Genomic DNA, 14851 nt, shown 5'->3' on the forward strand with positions numbered 1-14851 from the left:
CGCCTAACAACTCACCTGACCACTGTGTGATGGATTGTCACTGGAGAATCACGGGACTAACTATACGAATGAGTTACATGACTGAAGACCGACATGATCATACAAAATTCAAGATGTTTTTATGCACAGATAACAGACAATTATTATATACAATGAAAAGCTTATTTTGCTCGGTCCTTGTAACACAGAATTACAATAAACGGTAAAAAGGGTGAAAAATAAATAAATATGACTTCATGACTATGATGAATTAATACTTGATGATCACAATATTAGTTCACAACTTTTAATAACTCCTGCTTCTGTTTGCTGACTACATTGCCATACCATAAATTTAAATAATTGAAACTATAAATAATTTAAGCTCGTAATTATCAACTAATATTGATACCACCACCACATTGTGAATGGATAACCATGAAGAACCACATTCACTCAAACACACAAACATTGTCGGAATTCTACATTGTATGTAAAACAAATATGTGTTAACTTCTGCACTCCTGCAATTAAGGATATCAAAATGTGACATTGATTAGTTAGATCTCCAGAATATGAATTCAACAATCATAATAATGTATTCATTTAAGGGGTTTAGACCGTTAGGTGATGCAGGAATTAGCATTTACAGTCGCTTCTGATGGCTTAACTAATGGCTGAACGATTAATCAGTTGATCAAAGATTCTAATAGGTATGCAGAAAATGAAAATACTTGTTAGTTGTAGCGATAATATTAGTGTAGCTGGCAACATGTTAAGCATGCTCTCACCCCCCCCCCCCCCCCTCCCTCCCTCCGCCTCTCCCTCCGCCACACACACACACACACACACACATACACACACCCTTGTCTCTGGACACTAACCTCTGCTCTTGTCTCTCACTCCACTGTAGGCCTCCTGAGCCAGTTTACAGCACTGTGAACAAACTATGTGACAAAGCCCCATCCCCCCGACACTATTCCCCAGTGGAGTTTGACAAAAGCCTCCTCCACTCCGTCCCCCTCCCATATCACTTAAGCCTGTTCCCTGACTTGGACTTCACCAGGTACTTTTCACCACCACCACCACCTCTCTGCACTACGCCACTATGTTCCATCCCTCCATATGTGTTTCAGAATGATGTTTAATATAGTATTGGATTATAATCAATGTTGCAGCTGGTAAAGGTGGAGCTCATTAAAATGACTTTATGCTGGCTTGTTTGTAAATTCCCCCCAGTGAGAAAATGTACTCATCGTATCTTATACTTTGATATCCCATCATAGTGTATTTGTTGATTGCATTTTTGTGTTAATCTGAAACGTAACTAAAGTTATCAGATAAAGGTAATAATACCTTTTGAATTGTAGTGGATTAAAAGTAAAAAGTATGAAGTAGAGAATGAAAATTAAAAGTACCTCAAAATTGTTAATCGCCACAGTTATTGAGTGAATGTAAAATGTTAATTTCCAACATGGAGGGGAAAGGGCGAGGGGGTGGTTGAACCCTGTTTTCTTAACTTTGACATGTGCAGCTGATTTGTAGATGTTTTCAATTCTAAATTTAGCAGCAGTTGCAGAGACATAATTAATAGGCATACATATAGTATATTGGTGAAAAACAATCCAATTATAAAATAGCTATAAAACTTTGTGATTCTGTTTAGGCCGGCAGAGAAGGCTTAGCCACTGGCCACTGCCGGTCAATAGAGGGCCATGGGGCCACCCACCTTGAGGCACTAAAAAAATAAAAAATAGTAATAAATAATACAAATTGTCAATATTCGTATTTTCAGCAATGAAATATATCCGGTAATATTCATAAAATAGGATATCTTCTCAAAAAAATCTGATTTTCCTGCTTGTCTTCTCTGCTCAGCTGCTCCAGTACACTTCTCTGCTGCTAGTGCATGTCTCTGCTGCTAGTCTAGTGGTGTGGCCAGATTAATTTGGCCCAAAAAAAGGTGGGTCTAAGAAGCAATTCAGCCAATCACTGAACAAAGAAATAAATGAGAGACATGGATGGATACATAATTTATCCAATCAGTGCCCTAAAAAAGACTTCCGGGATGGCCAGCCCGAGGTTGGCCCCTAGACTGCGCGCGCATCCAGGTCTCTCGCTCTCGTCAGGGCAGATAGGGGGCGCCGCCCACTTTAAAAACATGACAGTGTCAGCAGAGTCCACCTGGTCGCACATCAGCCAAAAAGCTAGCTTGCTGGTAGATTATGAGTTCCTTGTGTTCTGATGACGCCTTTTACACAGAGGATTACGGAAATATGGTGAGTGAAATGCTGGCTTTGTAACTTATCTTTTACATGTGCAGTAGTATTTAATAATACACAGCGCTGCTGCTGCTGCTGTGCTGCTGCTGATGGTCAGACCGCAGCAGGTGTGTGTGTGTGTGTGTGTGTGTGTGTAGGCTTTAATTTTGTTGGATAGTTTTGTTATTACTAAATGTGACTGGTTGTTTGGTGGTTATTTGGACAACATGTATTGTTGATGGGTTTAGGCTGGTCCAGTCAGGATCGCGAGCGCTGGAGAACCGCACAATTGCTCCACGAAGTGGCCACGCCTTTTTCTCTTGTCAAAGTAGTCAAAATAGCTTTGCAGGTCGGTCCACACATTTTAATTCTCGATTATCATGTTTAAGCAAATAAAAGAACGGGTCGTTTTTCGTTTTCGATTATCAAAACAAAAAATGTAAAATGGGTCATTTCGTATTTCTAAATGGGTCATTTCGTATTTCTAAACGGAAATCGGGAAACAGCTTGTTTCCCGATTTTGGTTTTCTCATTTCAAAACGAAAATCCATTGGCCCAAAATACACAGACCCAATGTCCACCCTTACGGACTCACAGACTTTGAGGCGCGCTTCTACGAAGTCCTTTAGTTTAGGGGTGTCCCATTGTCAAATTGTGCCGTGCCTGGGGGCTCTGTGGCAGACATTTTGAGCCCTTTATGAACCTTTTCCGTAAGTCAACATTAGATGCTGACTTTGCCTCAGGGACTTACCCACAATGCATTGCAACTTGAGGTTAAACACACAGTTCCCAATGGAAAAACAGTGACGTAAAGAAAAAGAAGGTAAACAAAGAGGCACGTGGGCAAATAGCCAGATAAAATACCTTTACAACATAATGGAACATAAAAACACATGAGTAAGAGGAATGCAAGCAGAAATATATATATGTTTTTGTACATTCATCAAATTTTTCATTTAGACAAAAACAAGTAAATAAATAATTTAAAATTACTTCTCATCTTGTGAGGAAGACGTTCAAACAAGTGAATAAAAAGAATATAATGCGTATATATATATATATATATATATATATATATATATATATACATATATATATATACATATATATATATATATATATATATATATATATATATATATATATATATATATATATATATATACACACACAATATTTTTGTAATGTCGTCACGTGATGTTGTAGCAAAGTGCTGTCCCATTCATATTCACACCAGCTCAAGCCCTCACAGACTCTCACACTCAACCAGTTAGCAGCTGACGTCAGTGAGTCCCTGAGGGTTCAGTGTTTGAGGGTGGAGATTGGGGTTGGGCCAGGGACTTGGCTGTGCGGCTGAAATGTGGAGTGTCACTAAAGTTATAAGGAAAACCCAGAACATGTTGGACTTATTTATTCCTGCTGATACACCCACACTGCTTGTAGTAGTAGTAGTAGTAGTAGTAGTAGTAGTAGTAGTAGTATTAGTATGCACATGTTATGAACCGTCTTTTTAGTTCCATTAACACGGTAATTCATCGTCCCTATCTGGTATGAATGTGAATCCTCTGCCGGCTGCTGAACAGTTGTGTACCAGTCTGACTGGCTGACGGTGTCTCAGAGTTTCTTTTTTCTGAAGTTAACAATCCAAGTAACCAATCATCTCTGAGTTTACCACTTGCTGCTAAGAGACAACAATGCTGCTGTCAGAAGTGAACACAAATGTCTTTACTTTAAAGATGCCTCTGCGCTATATTAATAATGACAAGATAAGAAAAAGTCATTTTACTTCTCAGGGCTGCACGGTGGTGCATTGACTAGCAGAGACGCCAGGGTTTGATCCCTGTAGAGTTGGTCTATAATGGAAGATTTTCTCTGTCGATCTGCAAAGGAGGAATGGAGTCTCTGAATCAAAGTTGTCTTTTTGTCTGTTTATTTTTGCAAGAAGAAAAGTATGCAGCAGCTATTCAGAGCAGTCTGTGACACAAGAGTCAATGAAACAACAGTACTTTACCCTACTTGATGATGAGGCTCACGGCCCTCCAAGCCATGGTGATACAAAGGAAAACGCTGCTGATGTGCTTGACCTGTTGTCCCTCAGTCCCAAAGAACTTACATTTTCCTCTGCCCTGAGAAATCAACCCCCTATTTGTTTACAACCACCCTCATATACACAAGTGAGGAAAAGTCAACAGGAATTGGATCCCCTTTCCTCTCTACCATCTGGTTCAACCATCTCTGAGAAACATTTAAATCAGTTTAGACTATCTTCACAAAACATCACAAAACTATATTGAACCATTACAGGTCTCATCATAGAGACACTGGAGCTCTGCTTTTTCATTTTAGATTTGAAACTTCTCATTAAAAATTTGTGTTACACCCTGCTCCTCACAACCCTAATTATTATAATTGCAAGAGTTTGTTCCATGCAAAATGTATCACTACCCTTCATCCTGGTATCATCCAGTTGGATTCTGACTTAGTAACTTAAATGAACAATCTTCTAAATGAACAATGTCATTCATACATTAATGTGTCTCTGATATAATACAGAGATATTTTTCTGACTATGAAATGTCAGGGACAAGATGAAGTTAAAGCACTAACGTTAAGTGCTGTTTTTTCATGTCCTATGATTAATTATGCACTTACTGCCAGGGCTTGATTCTGTGTCTTGTACAAACCAAGCAATTCTTATAACAGCAACACATCAGTTCCAGAGTGCTTGTTTTCTAATGAAGGATCATTGAGTGTTCACAGACATTGTGCTAGGTATGAGAACAATTCTCTTCTCTGCTCTTTGCATGAATGAGTCTGTCATCTGTTCCACAGCAGCGGTCTGCAAGCTCGTATGTATGGATAACTTGGACTAAATGTCAATTCAGTCTGTAGCATCAACAATGCTTTGCAAATGCTTTTGTCATACAACCCGAAGTGTTGTAAATATGGTCGAAAATGGCAGAAGGAAGCTTGTTCTCCATTAGAAATCCCTGAACACATGCAAATCAGCCTGTTGTTGGTGACTGATTTCACGCGTATACATTCAGTATATAGTTCATAGAGAGAGTGCTGTCACTAACAAATATATGTTACAGTTTAGCATCAAATATTATGTGGTTTGAGTCTTTGGTCAAGTTCTAACCACCAAGTTTGTATTAAAGCCAGAAACGAACGTATCCCCAAACGATGCTGAATAAGAGGCTGGTTCTGTTGACTAACGGGGGTACGGAAACATGTGGAGAACACAGAGGACACATAGTTGGTTCTGTTGAACAAGAGAAAAATGATCAAATATTCACAGCTTTGCTCTAAAAAGAAAAAGGCCCAGAGCTCTCAATGATCTAGCTGTGCGTTTACATGCTCCTGTAATTTATGTATTTACCAGCAGGTGGCAGTATGTTGCTTACATTCATGGTGACGTTCCTTAATAAAGAAATAGTTGGATTTAAGTATTTAGTATGGTAGATATCGTTCACGTTTGACAATGCAGGAGAATAAGTACTGTCTTCAAACAATAGGTGTCACTCTGCATGATCTCTCTAAATATACAGCAACAAAGACATCACTATCGCCGTCATCATCAATAATAACATGAACCACATCATCATATCATCAGCTGTATCAACCAAATTTTCTTAAAATGGGAGTCTGTGTCTGTATTTAAGTTCCCTCAAAGGGAGTGTATGTCTGACGCCACCCCATGCATGAATCCTTGAGTGTGCATGTGCGTGAGAGAGGTAAAAATCCAGCCAGTGTGTGTGAGCATGTGACGAGGTTCCTATTCCGTCACAACTGAATTTGGGACAAGTGATCCTAAGTAGAGCACCATCCCCCCGTGGAGCTCTGGCAATCTCGAGATCCGTTGCCTGAGCAAAGCATCACTGAGGCTCTGGTCGACGTACCTTACACTTGTTGTCTACCTCTCTGTCATCCGACGCCCGAGCCGAAGATGCTGAAACCCAACGACTCCCCCGAACTGATGTACTATCTGAACTGTCTGTACAGGGAACCCAGGAAGGTGGTGCTCCACAAAGGCTCCACGGGCCTGGGCTTCAACATTGTAGGCGGTGAAGATGGAGAGGGCATCTTTGTCTCCTTCATCCTGGCAGGAGGGCCTGCAGACCTGAGTGGAGAGCTGAGGCGAGGCGACCAAATCTTATCGGTGAGTAGATACAAGACACAGTCATGTTGGAAAACATTTTTAAATGATTTAGGATCATAAGTCATGGATAATTTATTAATAAGTCACCATCTGGATGCAGACTTTGGAATCAAGTGTTGTACATTTAAAATGTATGGCCTATTGATTGAAAATAAATATTTAAGAATACAAGCTGCGTACATACAAAATTCAAGAGACCAATCATCTCATCTATTACATGATGAAAATCAGAAGTGAAAAAAGACAAAAGACACCTCATGTAATATAGAACAAAGGTTCCCTCATTGCCAGTACAGATCTACTTTTAAAGAGTTCAACCCATGTGTTCCCCGCATATTTATAGAGTGTAATAGTCCTACTGGCCTAGATTCATTTTCAAGGCCAAACACACAGCCAACCTGGTCTTTTTATTTCATCCCTGCAGTATTTTTCCAATATTACCAGCTGTAGTGGGTCTGATTTAACTATTGTTACTAGAATGTTTATTTCATGCTGAACCTGTTCACTGGTCTGGTAACGCCTTAGACGTGGAACTGTATTCCTAGGTTTCCATTCAGAACCCATTCATTGTATCCTATTAACTTTAAACATAACTATAGTTCTTTTTTACTTGGGTTTTCTCCCTATAATACAAATGAACAGTAGAATAGCAGTTGTTGGCCTGTTGAGTCATTAAATGTAGCTGGGTAAGGCCTAAATTTCGCCATACCAATACTTCCTGTATTTTTCAAAGTTATGTAAACTTAAAGGACTGGATGTATAAATTCCAGGTGGGCCTTTACATCATATATTATATGTATATTAGCGGTCACCCTAATGCCAGATGGCCGAACTCTGAAACACATTACATTTCTAGGAGATTTATCACCAGATCATTAATCACTTTCAATCAATTTGAGCACAATTTCATTTGTCAGACATTTTAAATCTAAAAAAAACATTGATTAATAAATCCATAAAATGAAATACTTGTGATTTCAGCCTTTAAATCCAGTCCCATTTCTTTTGGAATCTTCTCGCAGTGAACTCTTGTCTCCGTATGCAGAAGTTTGAGACGTATGAAACATGGCACAGTCAGCATTTGCATTCATGTGCTTTCACAAGCAGTAAAGAGCTGGTGTGCGACTTGCCTGCACACAGATTTAGACTTATCAACATGCAATATTAACTCAAAACACACCAAACAGATAATATTCTGAATTAAATGTGTAATAACGTGCCATCAAGAATATATTTGAAGTCCTCACGATGGTGGCTATGAAATTAATTTGTCAGATTTGAGCCATTTGAATATAGCTATTATTATGGTCATTATTATGGTACCGGCAACTGGTGTTGGTTTCACCTTGTGTGAATCATTACAAAAAAACCAACTGTATCAGGAACTACAGCGGTTTGTCTGTCTGTCTGTCTGTCAAGATGCAGTCATGAAATAATGTATGTGTAGTTGAGATGCAAATGGAGTTTGAGTTTTAAGCTGGGTATAGTCCGAGCAAGGGCAATCGAAGAAGAGGGTTCCATCTATCCATCAGTATTCGGACACAGCTCTCAATTTGGTCCTACAAGGACTGTATGGCCCAGAGCAACACGGGACGGTTGTAAGACTTCTACAAGTCCACAAACAACAAAACACGTAGACTGTATTTGCGAACTCCCATGCCTTCTTTCAGGTACCCTGAAAAAAACTGGCTGGACATTGTGATACCCCGATTGGAGCCCCTTTTTAAAAATGGGGACCACCATCCAGGTCTGCAACTCCATAGGGATTGTCCTCCGTCCTAAGAAAACGATTAAGACGTCATTATCATACACTCTAAATGTATGAGCTGTTTAATAAGATACACTGACTTGATTCAGTCAGCATCAACTGCTTTCCAATCTTAAATGTATGTATGTATGTATGTATGTATGTATGTATGTATGTATGTATGTATGTATGTATGTATGTATGAGCAGACATCTGTGGCAAGTGATTGTTCTGCCTCATTGTACTGAATTGTCTCATTGCATTGTAGTATTATATAGCCTGAAGACTGTTAAATAAACATGGCACTGTCTAGCTGGTCATTTGTGTCCAATCAGCACCTTGGCACACCTTGATGAAAGCCGACAGATACTACAGGCCATCTTGTGATCGCACCAGCCACAACGCCACATCGGGCCTGGAGCATAAAGTGTGGGGCCAATAGCCTCTTTCCCACTCCCTACCTTATTAATTCTAGGGTCCTGGCTCTTCTACACACACTATGTTCATTTCCAGTGTGACTCCTTTTGCTCTCACAACTGGGGCTATTCGTTTTGTTGCCACTGTTGAGTAAAGGACAGCCCACCGACTGTGAAGAGAGCGGTGTTTCAGACATAAACGTGTTAAACTGTGCTTTTCAACACAGAAACAGAATCTTCTTCTCTGAGATGACCATTTATATGTATGTTAAATGATCTCTTCACATTGTAAGGAAGATGACATGGTTTCAGCAGCACTTCTTATGATAATGTGAGAAAGTTAGTATGAAATAAATTTAACCCTTTTCCCCTCAGTATGAGCGTTAAATTCACGCATAGTTAGAGATATTTGTGTTGAGATGCATTCACTCATTTGTTTGTTGAGATGCATTGCTCCTTTTTGTAAATTAAATCACACAAGTTTTTATATTTTTTTGCAAATTTCTGGAAACTTAAAATTTTGTCATTAACAATACGAGACAAACAGTGAACATCGGAGAAGTGCAGTACATGCCGTTGTTAGCATTGTTAGCAATGTTAGATACATGACACAGGCTCAAATGGAATTTAAAGGAAAGAGAAACATGCACCTACTGTCAAGTGTTGTTCCATTGAAGGTTACCACGTATTTGCACTGGTGTGGTACAAAGCTAAGCTTTCTTCATCTGTGCTTCAGTTCATTGTAGTGTCTAAGTCAAATGAAACAGACATTCCACCCAACTAATCTTGGAATGTTCCATGTTGTTAATACAGGTAAATGGCATCGACCTACGAGGAGCCACACATGAACAAGCAGCAGCAGCACTGAAGGGAGCTGGACAGGTGGTCACCATCCTTGCCCAGTACAGACCAGAAGGTGAGTCACCACAAAAACATGAGAATGATCTGGTTGGAATCATTGTTGGCTCACCTTATGTTTCATTGCAATTTACACGTCACTATCATATATTTACAATCACAATAAAAGCACCCCCCATAAGTATCTGTTCAAATATGGTGAAGACTTTGATAGAAGAATACAAAGCAAAAAATATGTTTTTGATAGAGGACAAAGGTCCATACAATATTTGTTCAGCCTGGTCTCACTCGCAGTTCATTAGGTCCCAATGATTGGGCATGGCCTATCAGTATCTGATACCAACGCACAAGGCACCCTCATAGTCTGTATAAGATGCACCAGGCGTTTTACTAAGTCCCATGTAAACCCTGTCAGTGTCATTGGTATAAGCTCAGGGGTCATGCGTTTAGATCCCATGTGAAACAAACAATTGAATAATTTGTACATTTTTTAAGTTACGTTACGTCACGTGACACTATGCTACAAAGTCACATGACGTTACAAGCGCACTTATTTTAAGCCAAAAACATTTGTTTCTAACCCTAACTAAGTGGTTTTGTTACCGTAAGCCAGGGGTTGTCAAAGAACATTTAAAATATATATATATATAAATAGAGCTGGGCAAAGTTGAAAAATATTGTTTGATTCATCGTATGATTTTTCTGTGATTAACAGCGATTAAGATTAATTGCATTATGCAGTTAACGGATGATAAAATCATTGTCGGCGTTAATGGATTGCTACGTTAACGCATTTATAACGGAATAACGTGCCCAGCCCTAATAAATATATATGATTTAATTTTTTTGTCCAGTAGAAAATCTTTTTTCACCTCTTATTTTGAAGTTTGAGGTGATACTGTGTCACTGAAAATAAAAAATGTTTTAAAATGTTTTTTTAACTAAAATGTGCATCACATCGTAACATGTTGCAGTCAAGCCTCTTTCCCTGCAGGTAGCTATTCATGATTTACAGAGCTCCGCCCTCAATAAACTGTCAATGGATAAATAAAACAACAGAAAAGTCACAGGAAAAAATAGAGAGTTTAATTCTGTCGCCACAAGATAGCATGTTCAACACCTGTCCTCCCCACAGTTTGCATGTGAAAGTTTTTGTATAGTTTTATATATGACAAAAGTCATTTCAGGGAGCACTCCTGAACAACTTCTTTGACTGTGGTGGCATCAGCCATCTTTTGGTCTGCTAGAGAAGCAGCTCTATGACAGCCGACAGGAAGCTAGAAAAGAAGGCCAGCAACGTGCTGGTGTGTTCACTGCATATGGTGGAGGTGGTTGGAGACAGGAAGATGATGGCTAAACTATTACCCCTGATGAACAACACCTCCCACCCAATGCAGGACACTCTGGCAGCTCTGCACAGCTCCTTCAGCCACAGTTGAACAACTTTTTTCTGTCTGTACATTTAATATTGTTATTGTTATTTTTACTGTTTTTGTTACTTTTTTTATGACTGTTTTACTGTTTCTTTATATTACTTGTTTTTTTTATCACTTTATCTTGTTTGGTGCTGTAATCCTGTAAATTTCCCCATTATGTAACTGATAAAGGAATATCTAATCCAGGGGTGTCAAACACACGGCCCATCGGCCGGATCCGGCCCGCCAGGGGTTCCATCTAATACTACCAGAGCTGGGATTTGAACCATTAACCCTCTGCTTAAAAGACAGGCAGAGTAACTACTTATCCACACTCACAATTGATGGAAGCCCTAATATTACTAGAGATATTGCCCAACTGGCCATATTCATTTGTGGTGTTGATGAGATTTTGGCGGTCACAGAGTAGTTCCTTGAGTCGATCCCCATGACAGACACCACTACAGACAATTACATTTTTAGCGCTCTCGTGGAAGCGATGGACCGGGTCAGAGTGGACTGGACCCGTGCTGTCTCAGTGGGGCTACAGATGGTGCTCCATCAATGATCGGGAGAAAAAGAGACCTTGTGACAAAATTCAGGGAGAAAGTATAAGCTGCAAATGCAGGATAACATTTTTGGACATTTTACTGTATTTTTCACCACGGGGCATTGTATTGCAAGTAGATAAAAATGGAGAGCCCAGGCAAATAAAGAGTGGGCTAATTTTTGGTCTTTATGTTTCTAGTTTATTGTAAAAATACCTTAAAATAGAGTTTATCATCCAAAAACCTTCACCAATGATTCCAAGATAGAGAAATATTGCGGTTATGTATGCGTTATTATGCTTTGATTTTACTGGTCCGGCCCACTTCGATCAAAATGGGCAGCATGTGGACCCTTCACGAAAATGAGTTTGACGCCTCTGGTCTAACTAACTTTGTACGTTGTGATATCCAGTTGCTTTTGTGACTCCAAACAAATTTTATTTGATGGAAAATAGGGCAAAATGGCTCTTTGTATACGAAAGGTTTCTGACCCTGGCCTTAAACTAGCTGCTGTTTTGATAACATGTTATAATGTTCACCGCCACCATTTCACAACTCTAACCACATTACAGTGGCCATGTTATAGCGGCTGAGCAAAGTTGAAAAAAATGTGACTGATTAATTGCATGATTTTTTCTTTGATTATCAGCGATTAATTGCATTATGCACAAAATTCAATAATAAACGTAATATTATCAGCACAATGTAACAGGTACTCTTGGAGCAACAGCAAGTTAACATACAGTATATAAAGCTGTTTCTTTTTTATGAACAGGTACCAGAAGAAACATTTTATTTTATCCGGGAACAACATAAATAAACAGTCTGTTCTGTAGTGAGGGTCCCTGTTAGTGGGACAAGTGACACCTTATTTTGTCAATGTTCAGTTTGTTGCTTACCTTACATATTTATGTTAAATACCAGCAAATTATTAACTTTGTACAAAAGCCATAAGTGCTTTTGATGTTTTCCAGTTCCGTTGAGTTTTTCTTACTCTCAGTGAGGAAAGTCCAGTCTGTGTTTGGCTTGAACAAGTGCATTGAAGTTTGGTTGAATGTCTGAGGTGGATATGCGAAGGACGGCTGCCAGGTATCAGTGAGAGAGGCTCTGGATCTGGATTAGTTTGAACTTCATCACTAAGAATGTTTGTTCTCATGTGGAGGTAGATCCAAAGAGAACTAACGTCTTCTGAGCAGGCCTCCTCGTGTATAGAAAGGTGCTGTGCCATAGTGTATCAAACTGCAGGTCAGAATCAGTGGCGGCTTTGCCCTTGCACGATTCATTTTTAATCTGGACGCGGAAACTGCATAACAATAAGTGCTTTCACGTCAGTCTCCAAATCGAGAAATTAACAACACCGGTTGTCGGTGAGGCTGCATAAGCACATGCGTACATACATAAATTGCCTTTAAAGTAAAAGCAGTGTTGTGGTATTGCATTTATGGTGTGCATCTTATTTATCTCTTTTTCTTTTTTGATGTGCACGAGGGCCGGACTGGAAGAGCCACGTGTGGCCCGCAGGCCGTAAAACGCCCAGGTCTGAATTACGAACGAACATTCTAGTGCTGTTGTCCCACTTGTTAGTGGTTCGTCTGTCCTGTAGCAGCAGCATGTAAATTGTAATAACTCATGTTTATGCTAATTCAAATCTACCAACCATTTTTAAGTTAAGGTGTTGTGGATCACACAGCTTTGACTGGTGGCAGGCCTCCTCTTATTAAGGTCAACAGCAGCAGTATCTGCTGGAGGGCCATAAAGCCATTGACTCATGGTCGGAGCCCTCTCATGTCTCAGAGTGTCAAACTCACAAATTGTCCAGACCCTTATACCCCGAGGTGTAGCGGATGTTTGTCTCAAAAGTATCCATATCAAGTTCTTTTCTGTTTTTAGTCAAAAGTGTTGCCAAACAGCCTCGAGAGCTAAGTGTCATTTTTTTGCTGGCTTTGGTTTCAACTTGTTTTGCTCTTGTCTCTCTATGTTTTCAGCAGCCTTGTCAGAATCAGAACCGTTTAATAGCCAAGTAATTTGTACAAACGAGGAATTTGTCCTGGCGGAAGGTGCATCATATCAGTGACTATAACAATAACAAGAACAACAACTGAAGATCCACTTTTTGGTTTTTAATTAAAATGCAGCTAATTGAGTGTAAAAGGGAAAAGGTCCTTCTCTAGCATTGCCACCAGCTGGTTGTTTTGGCTTATCATTAAACTTGTTTTTTTGTGTTGGCATACATATTCTGTACTATCACAGGTTCAAAATGCACCATCTTTTCATTAAATACATTTGAGAGAAAGTTGAGAATGTTCCTCGATTTGGGTCGCGGCTTGTCATTAAGGGGTGTTGGTAGGTCCCAGAACCAGACCAGTTGAGGACCACTGACCTACAAGAGCCAAAAGCTCCCACTGACCTTGCTCCGTCTCATAGGAGACCAAGATCCGTAGAGAATCTATTTAACTTGGCATCCAGTTCAATCTGAAGCCTTCTGTAATCAAAAGTCTTAGTTTAAAGATCATTGAAAGTTTCACGGAATGCTCCCCCTCACTTATCCAGCTCGGTGGCTTCGGTACCATCTCTAACCAGGCCTCAACACCTCTGGGACTAACAACTGCTTTCTCTTCTTGCCCATCAGAACTTGCTCTATGCTCACCGCGACGGGCCCACTCTCCTGCACCAGGTTCGTGCCATTGGCACCTGTGGCTGCTCTAAGCATTAGCATCATTCACCACTGAGTGATTGTGATCACAGACAGCCTGTTCACTCCTCATCACCAAGCATTTGACCCATAGACATCTGACCCTTTCCTCTCCCAATCTGTGTCCCCTCTCACTCCTCCACTGCACTGTGCTCACAGGTCGTGACCCCTCAAACACTGTCCTTTCTTCTTCCCCTTTAAAGATGTAATTAAGATAATGTCCTCTCTTCAAATATACTGTGTTTTGATGTGGCATTACCATTAGATACAGACATTGTTGTCGCAGTTTAAAGGCTCTATGAAGTGTCACAAAGCGAGGGAATCTGCAGAGGAGAGCCCAGGCAGATAAACAGTGGGCTGATGTCTGAATTTTTGGTCCTTATGTTTCTAGTTAATTGTTGAAAGACCTTAAAATAGAGTTTATCGTCCAAAAACCTTCACCATTGATTTAAACATAGAGAAATATTGTCGTTATTTATGCGTTATTATGCTGTGATTTTACTGTTCCGGCCCACTTAAGATCAAAATGGGCAGCATGTGGCCCCTTCACTAAAATGAGTTTGACACCCCTGCCTTAGATAATAGTAACTGTCAACAGTAATCCAGAGTAACAACAACACTGTCTCTGGAAGGAGGCGTTGCTGTTTGTTTATTAACAAAAGTCATTGATGTGAACTCCAAAAAATTTAACCCCATTCACCTCTATTCCTTTTGGGAGGCAGAGAGGTCAACAGTGAATATCTCATAACCTTAAAAACTTTGCGAATCCGTAA

At 39.8% G+C, this 14851-nt stretch overlaps 1 protein-coding gene across 9 annotated transcripts in view; it reads left to right on the forward strand.

The window, feature by feature from the left end:
* dlg2 (discs, large homolog 2 (Drosophila)) overlaps window positions 1–14851 on the forward strand; it is a 186238-nt gene that overhangs the window by 154750 nt on the left and 16637 nt on the right. For 8 of the 9 annotated variants that reach the window (XM_068601063.1, XM_068601064.1, XM_068601069.1 and 5 more), the window contains 3 exons: window positions 893–1045; window positions 6246–6402; window positions 9379–9481. In XM_068601063.1, coding sequence (XP_068457164.1) covers window positions 893–1045; window positions 6246–6402; window positions 9379–9481 — 413 coding nt within the window. The remainder of the gene's footprint in view (window positions 1–892; window positions 1046–6245; window positions 6403–9378; window positions 9482–14851) is intronic. The other variant, XM_068601066.1, reaches the window with a different exon arrangement.

This window comes from Clinocottus analis, unplaced genomic scaffold (genome assembly GCF_023055335.1).
Source record: "Clinocottus analis isolate CAN_PGR_092001 unplaced genomic scaffold, fCliAna1.0.p SCAF_5, whole genome shotgun sequence".
NCBI lineage: Eukaryota > Metazoa > Chordata > Actinopteri > Perciformes > Cottidae > Clinocottus > Clinocottus analis.